A 15,388-nucleotide genomic window follows, 5' to 3' on the forward strand; every position below is an offset into this window, starting at 1 on the left:
TTCTTCCCTACTGCCCACATCTCTCTCTTTCTCTTACTGTTATATCTCTCCTCTTCCTCCATGCAGCCCACATCTCTCTCTTTCTCTTACTGTTATATCTCTCCTCTTCCTCCCTACTGCCCACATCTCTCTCTTTCTCTTACTGTTATATCTCTCCTCTTCCTCCCTGTGGCTCATATCAATTCATTTTAAAGGGTTTTATTAGCATGGGAAACATATGTTTACATTGTGAAAGCCACTGAAATAGATTTTTAAAAAGCAAAGTAAAATGTTTCTCTCTTTCTCTTACTATCATCTCTGATGTCTCTCCTCTGTCTCTCTGGACCTGCCTCTCCTCTGTCTCTCTGGACCTGTCTCTCTGGACCTGCCTCTCCTCTGTCTCTCTGGACCTGTCTCTCTGGACCTGTCTCTCTGGACTGTCTCTCTGGACCTGTCTCTCCTCTGTCTCTCTGGACCTGCCTCTCCTCTGTCTCTCTGGACCTGCCTCTCCTCTGTCTCTCTGGACCTGTCTCTCCTCTGTCTCTCTGGACCTGTCTCTCTGGACCTGTCTCTACACTCTTATAAAAAAATGTGCTATATAGTGTGGACCTGGTCCTAGATCAGTTCCTATACTCTGAGATGCTTTGTCCACTCTGACCCTCTCACTGTGAAGGATTCCCATCAGGCCTAGTGAGTTAGGAGCCTGTTTTCATTGGGGTCTGCTGTGTGCTGTTTCCCCTACAGGCTGGACAACAGGACATATTGCTACCACAGCACAGCACAGCATCCGCTCAGTAGCCGTTACAAACCTGGCACAGCAGCTCCACGTCTCTGTTTGTGTTGGTTCCCATGCAGTGAGACATTGATTGGCTTGTCATAATAAAACCATGTGACTAATCTCTCATTTATGATGGGGATCAATGGAGAGGCTGCCCAGGGACTAGTCTCAATCCATGATACATGATGCAGCCCAGGGACCAGTCTCAATCCATGATACATGATGCAGCCCAGGGACCAGTCTCAATCCATGATACATGATTCAGCCCAGGGACCAGTCTCAATCCATGATACATGATGCAGCCCAGGGACCAGTCTCAATCCATGATACATGATGCAGCCCAGGGACCAGTCTCAATCCATGATACATGATTCAGCCCAGGGACCAGTCTCAATCCATGATACATGATTCAGCCCAGGGACCAGTCTCAATCCATGATACATGATGCAGCCCAGGGACCAGTCTCAATCCATGATACATGATTCAGCCCAGGGACCAGCCTCAATCCATGATGCAGCCCAGGGACCAGCCTCAATCCATGATACATGATGCTGCCCAGGGACCAGCCTCAATCCATGATGCAGCCCAGGGACCAGTCTCAATCCATGATACATGATGCTGCCCAGGGACCAGCCTCAATCCATGATACACGATTCAGCCCAGGGACCAGCCTCAATCCATGATCCAACTGCCTTATGGATCATCAGGTCAGATGTTTTAGTTCTGACAACAGGTACACGGAACAGTGGACGCGTTTTTTAAATGTTAAATGTTACCTTTATTTAACTAGACAAGTCAGACAGAACGGTTAAACAGAATAACATACTGCGGAATCTAGAAATACATGATTTCCATGATTTAAGGGAAAGGGAGAGACCAACAGTAGTCAGTTGTTCAACTGAATGCATTCAACTGAAATGTGTTAACTGCCTTGTTAACTGAACAGTGGGTTAACTGCCTTGTTAACTGAACAGTGGGTTAACTGCCTTGTTAACTGAACAGTGGGTTAACTGCCTTGTTAACTGAACAGTGGGTTAACTGCCTTGTTAACTGAACAGTGGGTTAACTGCCTTGTCAACTGAACAGTGGGTTAACTGCCTTGTCAACTGAACAGTGGGTTAACTGCCTTGTTAACTGAACAGTGGGTTAACTGCCTTGTTAACTGAACAGTGGGTTAACTGCCTTGTCAACTGAACAGTGGGTTAACTGCCTTGTTAACTGAACAGTGGGTTAACTGCCTTGTTAACTGAACAGTGGGTTAACTGCCTTGTCAACTGAACAGTGGGTTAACTGCCTTGTTAACTGAACAGTGGGTTAACTGCCTTGTCAACTGAACAGTGGGTTAACTACCTTGTTAACTGAACAGTGGGTTAACTGCCTTGTCAACTGAACAGTGGGTTAACTGCCTTGTCAACTGAACAGTGGGTTAACTGCCTTGTTAACTGAACAGTGGGTTAACTGCCTTGTTAACTGAACAGTGGGTTAACTGCCTTGTTAACTGAACAGTGGGTTAACTGCCTTGTTGACTGAACAGTGGGTTAACTGCCTTGTTAACTGAACAGTGGGTTAACTGCCTTGTCAACTGAACAGTGGGTTAACTGCCTTGTTAACTGAACAGTGGGTTAACTGCCTTGTTAACTGAACAGTGGGTTAAGTGCCTTGTTCAGCGGCAGACCGACAGTTTTTTACTTTGACAGCTCGGGGATTCGATCCGGCAACCTTTCGGTTACTGGCCCAACGCTCTAACCACTTTATATTCCCAAAGCATGTTTAGGTATTTTTATTCTTCCTCATTACAAGACTAGGTCAGCCTCCCAAAGGGCTCTCTAATCCCTATATAGTGCACTATTTTGGACCAGAAGTAGTGGACTACATAGGAAATAGGGTGTCATTTGGGAGGCAGTTTAGGATACTGGAGATGAGCCAGTATGTACTGTATATTATCAAATGGATAAATCAATAGGATAAAACACATCTGCTATACAGCTGACTTCCTGTTGGGGTTTGGGGAAATCATATATACATTCTATGAATTATACTTCAATTATATGAAGTATACATACATTATATATGAATTATACATCAAGTATATGAATTATATATACATTCTATGAATTATAAATCAATTATATGAATTATACATACATTATATATAAATTCTATGAATTATACATATATTATATGAATTATACATAAAGTATATATAAATTATATAAATTACACATCCATGATATATAAATTATATGAATTATACATCCATTATATATACATTATATATAGCATATGGATGGATGTGTGTCTGAGTGTGTTAGCCCAGTTAGCATATGGATGTGTGTCTGAGTGTGTTAACCCAGTTAGCATATGGATGTGTGTTTGAGTGTGTTAACCCAGTTAGCATATGGATGTGTGTCTGAGTGTGTTAGCCCAGTTAGCATATGGATGTGTGTCTGAGTGTGTTAGCCCAGTTAGCATATGGATGTGTGTCTGAGTGTGTTAGCCCAGTTAGCATATGGATGTGTGTCTGAGTGTGTTAACCCAGTTAGCATATGGATGTGTGTCTGAGTGTGTTAGCCCAGTTAGCATATGGATGTGTGTCTGAGTGTGTTAGCCCAGTTAGCATATGGATGTGTGTCTGAGTGTGTTAGCCCAGTTAGCATATGGATGTGTGTCTGAGTGTGTTAACCCAGTTAGCATATGGATGTGTGTTTCTGTGTATGAACAGGGCTAGCGGAGGAAGAGGAGGAGAGTGAGTGGCTGCTGCCAACATACTGACTCAACTACAGCCACTTTAATAATGGAAAAATTGATGTAAAAAATGTATCACTAGTCACTTTAAACAATGCCACTTAAAATAATGTTTACATACCCTACATTACTCATCTCATATGTATATGTATATACTGTCCTCTATATCATCGACTGTATCCTTATGTAATAAATGTATCACTAGCCACTTTAAACAATGCCACTTTTATATGTTTACATACCCTACATTACTCATCTCATATGTATATACTGTACTCTATACCATCTACTGCATCTTGCCTATGCCGTTCTGTACCATCACTCATTCATATATCTTTATGTACATATTCTTCATCGCTTTACACTTGTGTGTATAAGAGAGCGAGAAAGAGAGAGAGAGAGACAGAGAGAGAGAGAAAGAGACAGAGACAGAGACAGAGAGAGAGACATAGAGAGAGAGAGGGGTGTGTAAAGTGAGATGGAGTGAGAAGGGAAGAGTTGACTGAGTGGAGAATTGACTGAGTGGTAGCTGACTGAGTGGCAGCTCATATGGGTGGGGGAGAGAGGGGAAGGAGGGATGAGGAGGGAGGTTATGAAATGAGGTCAGTGAGCGGGAGGAGAGGAGGGAGGGAGAGACAGAGGAGAGGAGGGAGAGAGAGAGGGAGTCTCCACAGGGATTGGTCAGTGTCAGTTCAAGGAGCGAGTGAGTTACTGCCCTTGTCTACTGCCCTTGTGAGTGTGTATGTGTGTGTGTGTGTGTGTGTGTATGTGCACGCTGCAAATACGTCTGTGTGTAGTCTCTGTGTGTGTGTGTGTGTGTGTGTGTGTGTGTGTGTCAGTTACACATACAGGTCAGTACATAAACACAACAAGTAGGTGGGAAAGGCGTTGTGCCGTGAGGTGATGCTCCTCTCACCAGGTTTTCTGTTCAATTCAATTCATCAATTACTCATTCAATTCACTAATCAATTCATCAATTACTCATTCAATTCACTAATCAATTTATCATAAAAAACATAAAAACACCAAATAATGTATGCAGAGCAGAATTAGGCCGATATCCACTAATTATCAAAATCCAGAAAAGAGATGTTAAATTCTACAACCACCTAAAAGGAAGCGATTCCCAAACCTTCCATAACAAAGCCATCACCTACAGAGAGATGAACCTGGAGAAGAGTCCCCTAAGCAAGCTGGTCCTGGGGCTCTGTTCACAAACACAAACACACCCCACAGAGCCCCAGGACAGCAACCCAATTAGATCCAATCAAATCATGAGAAAACAAAAAGATAATTACTTGACACATTGGAAAGAATTAACAAAAAAACAGAGCAAACTAGAATGCTATTTGGCCCTAAACAGAGAGTACACAGTGGCACCTGACCACTGTGACTGACCCAAAATTAAGAAAAGCTTTGACTATGTACAGACTCAGTGAGCATAGCCTTGCTATTGAGAAAGGCCGCCGTAGGCAGACATGGCTCTCAAGAGAAGACAGGCTATGTGCTCACTGCCCACAAAATGAGGTGGAAACTGAGCTGCACTTCCTAACCTCCTGCCCAATGCATGGTTTGTGACCTGTTGCCACAAGAAAAGGGCAACCAGTGAAGAACAAACACCATTGTAAATACAACCCATATTTATGTTTATTTATTTTCCCTTTTGTACTTTAACCATTTGTACATTGTTAAAACACTGTATATACACATAGTGCCTTTGTAATGTCTTCATTTTTTTGTAACTTCAGTGAATGTAATGTTTACTGTTCACTTTTATTGTTTATTTCACTTTTGAATATTATCTACTTCACTTGCTTTGGTAATGTTAACATATGTTTCCCATGCCAATAAAGCCCCTTGAATTGAGAGAGAGAGAGAGAGAGAGAGAGAGAGAGAGAGAGAGAGAGAGAGAACATGTAAACATGGAATGTAGTAAGGTAATTTGGAGGTTTTGTAGACCGGAACAGACATTTTGCACAGCTAATTATCACTAGGCGGTGTTCAGAATGGATTTTATGTCCCAAATGGCAGCCTATTTAGTATACAGTCCACTGCTTTTGACCAGGGCCCATAGAGCTGTGTAAAGGGATCTGGGTGCCATTTAGGACCAAGCCCAAGTCATGTATCACTACAAGAAACAGATTCATTTTGACTGTTTGTCTTTAGGCGCTGTAAGGAACACTTAACTGCAGTTAAATATAGAACTGCCTTTGGATGACAACTGAGCCACTCACCATCACCATCAGACTTTAAACCATCTCAATCTCATCTTCATCAGTAAAGCAATGAGTGGATGAATGATTGATCCGATTCCTAGTTGATTTCTGCAAGGATTCACTCACTGCTGGAATTACTGATGTCTCCTCCTCCTCAGTCCTTCATCCCTTTATCCTCATCCCTCCATCCCTCTATCCTCATCCCTCCATCCTCTCCTCATCCCTCTATCTTCTCCTCCTCATCCCTCTATCCTCTCCTCCTCATCCCTCTATCCTCTCTTCCTCATCCCTCCATCCCTCTATCCTCTCCTCCTCATCCCCCATCCCTCTATCATCTCCTCCTCATCCCTCCATCCTCTCCTCCTCCTCAGCCCTTCATCCCTTTATCCTCATCCCTCTATCCTCTCCTCCTCAACCCTCTATCCTCTCCTCCTCATCCCTCTATCCTCTCCTCCTCATCCCTCTATCCTCTCCTCCTCATCCCTAAATCCTCTCCTCCTCATCCCTCCATCCTCTCCTCCTCATCCCTCTATCCTCTCCTCCTCATCCCTCTATCCTCTCATCCTCATCCCTCTATCCTTTCCTCCTCATCCCTCTATCCTCTCCTCCTCATCCCTCTATCCTCTCCTCCTCATCCCTATATCCTCTCCTCCTCATCCCTCTATCCTTTCCTCCTCATCCCTTTATCCTCTCCTCCTCGTCCCTCCATCCCTCTATCCTCTCCTCCTCATCCCTATATCCTCTCCTCCTCGTCCCCTTTATCCTCTCCTCCTCATCCCTCCGTCCCTCTATCCTCTCCTCCTCGTCCCTCCATCCCTCTATCCTTTTCTCAATCCCTCTATCCTCTCCTCCTCGTCCCTCCATCCCTCTATCCTTTCCTCAATCCCTCTATCCTCTCCTCCTCGTCCCTCCATCCCTCTATCCTTTTCTCAATCCCTCTATCCTCTCCTCCTCGTCCCTCCATCCCTCTATCCTCTCCTCCTCATCCCTCCATCCCTCTATCCTTTTCTCAATCCCTCTATCCTCTCCTCCTCGTCCCTCCATCCCTCTATCCTTTCCTCAATCCCTCTATGCTCTCCTCCTCGTCCCTCCATCCCTCTATCCTTTCCTCAATCCCTCTATCCTCTCCTCCTCATCCCTCCATCCCTCTATCCTTTTCTCAATCCCTCTATCCTCTCCTCCTCGTCCCTCCATCCCTCTATCCTCTCCTCCTCATCCCTCCATCCCTCTATCCTCTCCTCTCCTCCATCACAAAATGAGTGATATTTTTCGCCTTTCTGGTTCCTGAGGATAATGAAGTGATATTAATTGAATATAGTGACAGATCGGCTGTGAGTTTTAACCTTTAAAGAAACCACAGTCTGAGTCTCTCCACACACACACACACACACACACACACACACACACACACACACACACACACACACACACACACACACACACACATACACACACACACACACTGGCTCGCTGCTCAGATGAATCCATCTGCTGTCTTATTCAATGGTTTGAATGTTATTAGAGAGAATGACTTCAGCGGTGATTAAGAGCCTGTGTGTGTGTGTGTGTGTGTGTGTGTGTCTGTGTCTGTGTCTGTGTCTGTGTCTGTGTCTGTGTCTGTGTGTGTGTGTGTGTGTGTGTGTGTGTGTGTGTGTGTTTATTACTACAGACACTAACCAGGTTTCCATCCAACCTTTTTCTGTGGGTAAAGTACATGTTGGATAAAAACCATCAGTACAGGCCTGATGAAAACAGCACATTTATCTGTCAACTTTACAAAAGTCAAAACAAGACAAAATACGCTACACAAAGTGGGATGTTTCTGTGACAGTAACATTAATTATGTGAGAAAACGAGGTAGAAACACCTTTCTGGGTAAATATTGACATAATACCCGTATTGAAGTAAACCCTGGAGTAACGTGATGACATGCTGTTTGGTCGTCCCACTACGACTCAGATGAAATAAGTGATGACATGGTGTTTGGTCGTCCCACTACGACTCAGATGAAATAAGTGATGACATGGTGTTTGGTCGTCCCACTACGACTCAGATGAAATAAGTGATGACATGCTGTTTGGTCGTCCCACTACGACTCAGATGAAATAAGTGATGACATGGTGTTTGGTCGTCCCACTACGACTCAGATGAAATAAGTGATGACATGGTGTTTGGTCGTCCCACTACGACTCAGATTAAATAAGTGATGACATGGTGTTTGGTCGTCCCACTACGACTCAGATGAAATAAGTGATGACATGGTGTTTGATCGTCCCACTACGACTCAGATGAAATAAGTGATGACATGGTGTTTGGTTGTCCCACTACGACTCAGATTAAATAAGTGATGACATGCTGTTTGGTCGTCCCACTACGACTCAGATTAAATAAGTGATGACATGCTGTTTGGTCGTCCCACTACGACTCAGGAAACCATGCAGTTTATTAGGCTACAGATGAAATAAGTGATGACATGGTGTTTGGTCGTCCCACTACGACTCAGATTAAATAAGTGATGACATGGTGTTTGGTCGTCCCACTACGACTCAGGAAACCATGCAGTTTATTAGGCTACAGATGAAATAAGTGATGATGAACTTCACAGGGAGGTCAAAGTGCAGTGATGAACTTGATGCTCCTTTCCAATAAATATAGAGGCTCATTTTGGTGACATGATGATCGATGCTTGACAAATAAAAATAATCTATCTCTTTTGTCCATAATAATCTCATCATGTAGGATATACCCTGGACTCCCCAATGGCGTGGTGGTCTAAGGCACTGCATCTCAGTGCAAGAGGCGTCACTACAGTCCCTGGTTTGAATCCAGGCCAGAATCACATCCGGCCCTGCCCAGTTACATAAAGGTTAAATATAATAAACCCGCACTAAATGTTAGTGACAAAAGGTGAAAATGCGATGGAAACCCATTTATTCGAACCGTGTTGGTTATTTTGATGTGCGCTACGTCATCACACACAGACTTCTATCACAACGACTCAATTGGATGGAAAATGTGAGGATTCTATTTATGAGGATTCTATTTATGAGGATTCTATTTATGAGGATTCTATTTGTGAGGATTCTATTTATGAGGATTCTATTTGTGAGGATTATATTTGTGAGGATTCTATTTATGAGGATTCTATTTATGAGGATTCTATTTATGAGGATTCTATTTGTGAGGATTCTATTTATGAGGATTCTATTTATGAGGATTCTATTTGTGAGGATTCTATTTATGAGGATTCTATTTATGAGGATTCTATTTATGAGGATTCTATTTGTGAGGATTCTATTTATGAGGATTCTATTTATGAGGATTCTATTTGTGAGGATTCTATTTATGAGGATTCTATTTATGAGGATTCTATTTGTGAGGATTCTATTTGTGAGGATTCTATTTGTGAGGATTCTATTTATGAGGATTCTAGAATATTGACGTGAAAATTCTGTCGACAACTGGATGGTAAATCTTGCTGTTGTTTTTCAGTTATCTCCACCACTACGGCTCTGCTTTATCCCTCTTTTAACTCGGTCCCCAGATCAGCGTTAGGCTGGGTTTAGACATGGAGTACTGTGCAGAGAGATTAGGCATGGAGGGTCTTAGAACAGTGTCAATACATGATGAGTAGAGATGTCTTACACTATTATTGGAGTATGACATGTACAGTACTTTGTTTCTGGTTGTAATCTAGCTGACACATGGAGAACTTGGGGTAAATCTCTCTGTATCTGTCACACACACTCACTCTCTCTCTCTCTCTCTCTCTCACTCTCCTTTTTTGTCTTTTCTACCTCTCCTCTCCTCCTCTTCCCTCTCTCTCTCTCTCTCTCTCTCTCTCTTCTTCCTTCTCTCTCTTCTTCCCTCTCTCTCTCCTACTCTCTCTCTTCTTCCCTCTCTCTCTCTCTTCTTCCCTTTCTCTCTCTCTCTTCTTCCCTCTCTCTCTCTCTCTCTCTCTCTCTCTCCTACTCTCTCTCTCCATCTCTCCTCCTCTCTGTCTCTTCTTCCCTCTCTCTCTCTCTCTCTTCTTCCCTCTCTCTCTCTCTCTCTCTCTCTCTCTCTCTCTCTCTCTCTCTCACTCTCCTTTTTTGTCTTTTCTACCTCTCCTCTCCTCTCCTCCTCTTCCCTCTCTCTCTCTCTCTCTTCTTCCTTCTCTCTCTTCTTCCCTCTCTCTCTCTCTCTCTTCTTCCCTTTCTCTCTCTCTCTTCTTCCCTCTCTCTTCTCCTCTCTCTCTCTCTTCTTCCCTCTCTCTCTTCTTCCCTCTCTCTCCATCTCTCCTCTTCTCTGTCTCTTCTACCCTTTCTCTCCCCCCCCCCCTCTCTCTCTCTCTCTCGCTCTCTCTCTCCAGTCCAACCCCTTTCAGATCAAGGCTGCTCTTCTGCACTGAATGTCTCTCTGTCTGCCTGACTGTCTGTTAAAATAAAAGCAATACTGTAGGATAGTTGTGTTGTTTCATTTAGTCAGGATTAAATTGGCAACGGAGTCGGACTGGTCTGACTTCCACAATCTGAATGGCAATAAGCAACCTGTCCCTAAACTAACTCCACTAAATAGATCAAGATTACATAGATGTTCCCAATGGCCCCGTTCCGCCACTGGTACCCCACATCTCAAGTCACCCTGCTCACCCCTCTCCCCCTTCTCTCCTCCTTTCAGGCTCCGACTACTCCCCCCCACCGCTGCCGGTGGTGGCGCCCAGTCTGAACGATACCAGCGTTGCAGATGGAGGAGGCGGCGTGGGTGGCGTCACAGCCCTGGGTGGAAGTGGAGGTGGGCGCGGGCCCCTGGAGGCCGTGGTCGGAGGGGCGGTGGTGGGGCTAGCGGCAGAGCACATCCCCAGCGGCCCCGGGGCGGCCCTCACCTGGCAGGCGGCCATCGAGGCGGCGCGGCAGGCCAAGCAGATGGGGAACGCGGGCGCACCCATCTGCACAGCCAGCTCCACACAGAGGAAGAGGCAGCACTACACCAACAAGCCCAAGAAACCCATCAACACAGCCCCAACCAGACCTCCCAGAGCCCTGCTCTGCCTCACCCTCAAGAACCCCATCCGCAGAGCATGCATCAGCATCGTGGAGTGGAAGTATCCTCTATTATATATAGTGGTGTCAACTGGTTTATTATATATAGTGATGGTGTGAACTGGTTTATTATATATATATATAGTGGTGTGAGCTGGTTTATTATATATAGTGATGGTGTGAACTGGTTTATTATATAGTGATGGTGTGAACTGGTTTATTATATATAGTGATGGTGTGAACTGGTTTATTATATATAGTGATGGTGTGAACTGGTTTATTATATATAGTGGTGGTGTGAACTGGTTTATTATATATAGTGGTGGTGTGAACTGGTTTATTATATATAGTGGTGGTGTGAACTGGTTTATTATATATAGTGGTGTGAACTGGTTTATTATATATAGTGATGGTGTGAACTGGTTTATTATATATAGTGATGGTGTGAACTGGTTTATTAAATATAGTGATGGTGTGAACTGGTTTGATTGACTATTCTACACCACTGCTAAACCAATAGGATACATTTTTATTGTTTATAAGTAATAAATGGAATTGATATATTTTAGGAACTCAGTCGGGCCTCCACCCCTGTCAAAATGTGTAGAATCGTGAACAGTGTGAACAGCGTGAACAGGGTGAACAGGGCAAACAGCGTGAACAGCGTGAACAGGGTGAACAGCGTGAACAGGGTGAACAGCGTGAACAGCGTGAACAGGGTGAACAGGGCAAACAGCGTGAACAGGGTGAACAGGGCAAACAGCGTGAACAGCGTGAACAGGGTGAACAGCGTGAACAGGGTGAACAGGGCAAACAGCGTGAACAGCGTGAACAGGGTGAACAGGGCAAACAGCGTGAACAGCGTGAACAGGGTGAACAGCGTGAACAGGGTGAACAGGGCAAACAGCGTGAACAGCGTGAACAGGGTGAACAGGGCAAACAGCATGAACAGCGTGAACAGGGTGAACAGCGTGAACAGCGTGAACAGCGTGAACAGGGTGAACAGGGCAAACAGCGTGAACAGGGTGAACAGGGCAAACAGCGTGAACAGCGTGAACAGGGTGAACAGGGCAAACAGCGTGAACAGCGTGAACAGGGTGAACAGCGTGAACAGGGTGAACAGCGTGAACAGCGTGAACAGGGTGAACAGCGTGAACAGCGTGAACAGCGTGAACAGCGTGAACAGTTTGGGGTTGTATGGGTTGAAGGGTGGGGGTTTGTTACTAAATGACATTATGCATCCGGACCTTTGGCAACAAGGACATGTGTGTTTCCCGGACCTTCTCAGAAAGTGATAGAACACCCTGTTACATGCTGTATTATCACAGCTTTGCATCATAATACCTGTATACTTTACCCACACACAGAGAGTTGGCTAGTTATGGTGGAGTTGGCTAGATACGGTTGAGTTGGCTAGATATGGTGGAGTTGGCTAGATATGGTTGAGTTGGCTAGATATGGTGGAGTTGGCTAGATACGGTTGAGTTGGCTAGATACGGTTGAGTTGGCTAGATACGGTTGAGTTGGCTAGTTATGGTGGAGTTGGGTAGATATGGTTGAGTTGGCTAGATATGGTTGAGTTGGCTAGATACGTTGAGTTGGCTAGATATGGTGGAGTTGGCTAGATACGTTGAGTTGGCTAGATATGGTTGAGTTGGCTAGTTATGGTTGAGTTGGCTAGATACGCTTGAGTTGGCTAGATATGGTTGAGTTGGCTAGATATGGTTGAGTTGGCTAGATACGGTTGAGTTGGCTAGATATGGTTGAGTTGGCTAGATACGTTGAGTTGGCTAGATACGGTTGAGTTGGCCAGATACGGTTGAGTTGGCTAGATATGGTTGAGTTGGCTAGATACGGTTGAGTTGGCTAGATATGGTGGAGTTGGCTAGATACGGTTGAGTTGGTTAGATATGGTGGAGTTGGCTAGATACGTTGAGTTGGCTAGATACGGTTGAGTTGGCTAGATATGGTTGAGTTGGCTAGATATGGTTGAGTTGGCTAGATACGGTTGAGTTGGCTAGATATGGTGGAGTTGGCTAGATATGGTTGAGTTGGCTAGATACGGTTGAGTTGGCTAGATATGGTTGAGTTGGCTAGATACGTTGAGTTGGCTAGATACGGTTGAGTTGGCTAGATATGGTGGAGTTGGCTAGATATGGTGGAGTTGGCTAGTTATGGTGGAGTTGGCTAGATACGGTTGAGTTGGCTAGATATGGTTGAGTTGGCTAGATACGTTGAGTTGGCTAGATACAGTAGAGTTGGCTAGATACGGTTGAGTTGGCTAGATATGGTTGAGTTGGCTAGATATGGTGGAGTTGGCTAGATACGTTGAGTTGGCTAGATACAGTAGAGTTGGCTAGATACGGTTGAGTTGGCTAGATACGGTTGAGTTGGCTAGATATGGTGGAGTTGGCTAGTTATGGTTGAGTTGGCAAGATACGGTTGAGTTGGCCAGATATGTTGAGTTGGCTAGATACGGTTGAGTTGGCTAGATATGGTTGAGTTGGCTAGATACGGTTGAGTTGGCTATATACGTTGAGTTGGCTAGATACGGTGGAGTTGGCTAGATATGGTGGAGTTGGCTAGATACGTTGAGTTGGTTAGATACAGTAGAGTTGGCTAGATACGGTTGAGTTGGCTAGATATGGTTGAGTTGGCTAGTTATGGTTGAGTTGGCTAGATACGGTTGAGTTGGCTAGATACGGTTGAGTTGGCCAAATATGTTGAGTTGGCTAGATACGGTTGAGTTGGCCAGATATGTTGAGTTGGCTAGATACGGTTGAGTTGGCTAGTTATGGTTGAGTTGGCTAGATATGGTTGAGTTGGCTAGATACGGTTGAGTTGGCTAGATATGGTTGAGTTGGCTAGATACGGTTGAGTTGGCTAGATACGGTTGAGTTGGCTAGATACGTTGAGTTGGCTAGATACGGTTGAGTTGGCTAGATATGGTTGAGTTGGCTAGATACGGTTGAGTTGGCTAGATACGGTTGAGTTGGCTAGATACGGTTGAGTTGGCTAGATACGGTTGAGTTGGCTAGATACGTTGAGTTGGCTAGATACGTTGAGTTGGCTAGATACGTTGAGTTGGCTAGATACGGTTGAGTTGGCTAGATATGGTTGAGTTGGCTAGATACGGTTGAGTTGGCTAGATACGGTTGAGTTGGCAAGATACGGTTGAGTTGGCTAGATACGGTTGAGTTGGCTAGATACGGTTGAGTTGGCTAGATACGGTTGAGTTGGCTAGATACGGTTGAGTTGGCTAGATATGGTTGAGTTGGCTAGATACGGTTGAGTTGGCTAGATACGGTTGAGTTGGCTAGATACGGTTGAGTTGGCTAGATATGGTTGAGTTGGCTAGATACGGTTGAGTTGGCTAGATACGGTTGAGTTGGCTAGATACGGTTGAGTTGGCTAGATACGGTTGAGTTGGCTAGATACGTTGAGTTGGCTAGATACGGTTGAGTTGGCTAGATACGGTTGAGTTGGCTAGATACGTTGAGTTGGCTAGATACGGTTGAGTTGGCCAGATATGTTGAGTTGGCTAGATACGTTGAGTTGGCTAGATACGGTTGAGTTGGCCAGATATGTTGAGTTGGCTAGATACGGTTGAGTTGGCCAGATATGGTTGAGTTGGCTAGATACGGTTGAGTTGGCTAGATACGGTTGAGTTGGCTAGATATGTTGAGTTGGCTAGATACGGTTGAGTTGGCCAGATATGTTGAGTTGGCTAGATATGGTTGAGTTGGCTAGATACGGTTGAGTTGGCTAGATATGGTTGAGTTGGCTAGTTATGGTTGAGTTGGCTAGATACGGTTGAGTTGGCTAGATACGGTTGAGTTGGCTAGATACGTTGAGTTGGCTAGATACGGTTGAGTTGGCTAGATATGGTTGAGTTGGCTAGATACGGTTGAGTTGGCTAGATATGGTTGAGTTGGCTAGATACGGTTGAGTTGGCTAGATACGGTTGAGTTGGCTAGATACGGTTGAGTTGGCTAGATACGTTGAGTTGGCTAGATACGTTGAGTTGGCTAGATACGTTGAGTTGGCTAGATACGGTTGAGTTGGCTAGATATGGTTGAGTTGGCTAGATACGGTTGAGTTGGCTAGATATGGTTGAGTTGGCTAGATACGGTTGAGTTGGCTAGATACGGTTGAGTTGGCTAGATACGGTTGAGTTGGCTAGATACGGTTGAGTTGGCTAGATATGGTTGAGTTGGCTAGATACGGTTGAGTTGGCTAGATACGGTTGAGTTGGCTAGATACGGTTGAGTTGGCTAGATACGGTTGAGTTGGCTAGATACGGTTGAGTTGGCTTGATATGATTGAGTTGGCTAGATACGTTGAGTTGGCTAGATACGGTTGAGTTGGCTAGATACGTTGAGTTGGCTAGATACGGTTGAGTTGGCTTGATATGATTGAGTTGGCTAGATACGGTTGAGTTGGCTAGATACGTTGAGTTGGCTAGATACGGTTGAGTTGGCCAGATACGGTTGAGTTGGCTAGATATGGTTGAGTTGGCTAGATACGGTTGAGTTGGCTAGATATGGTGGAGTTGGCTAGATACGGTTGAGTTGGTTAGATATGGTGGAGTTGGCTAGATACGTTGAGTTGGCTAGATACGGTTGAGTTGGCTAGATATGGTTGAGTTG

At 44.7% G+C, this 15,388-nt stretch overlaps 1 protein-coding gene across 1 annotated transcript in view; it reads left to right on the plus strand.

Moving 5' to 3' along the window:
* Positions 1 to 10,859, plus strand: part of LOC149978201 (voltage-dependent L-type calcium channel subunit alpha-1C-like) — a 110,398-nt gene extending 99,539 nt beyond the window's left edge. Inside the window, exon 2 of the mRNA XM_090199046.1 lies at positions 10,378 to 10,859. Coding sequence (XP_090055172.1) covers positions 10,378 to 10,859 — 482 coding nt within the window. The remainder of the gene's footprint in view (positions 1 to 10,377) is intronic.
* Positions 10,860 to 15,388: the final 4,529 nt, after the last annotated feature.

The sequence above is a fragment of the Oncorhynchus mykiss genome, chromosome 15 (assembly GCF_057628025.1).
Source record: "Oncorhynchus mykiss isolate SJ-2025 chromosome 15, ASM5762802v1, whole genome shotgun sequence".
NCBI classification, from domain to species: Eukaryota; Metazoa; Chordata; class Actinopteri; order Salmoniformes; family Salmonidae; genus Oncorhynchus; species Oncorhynchus mykiss.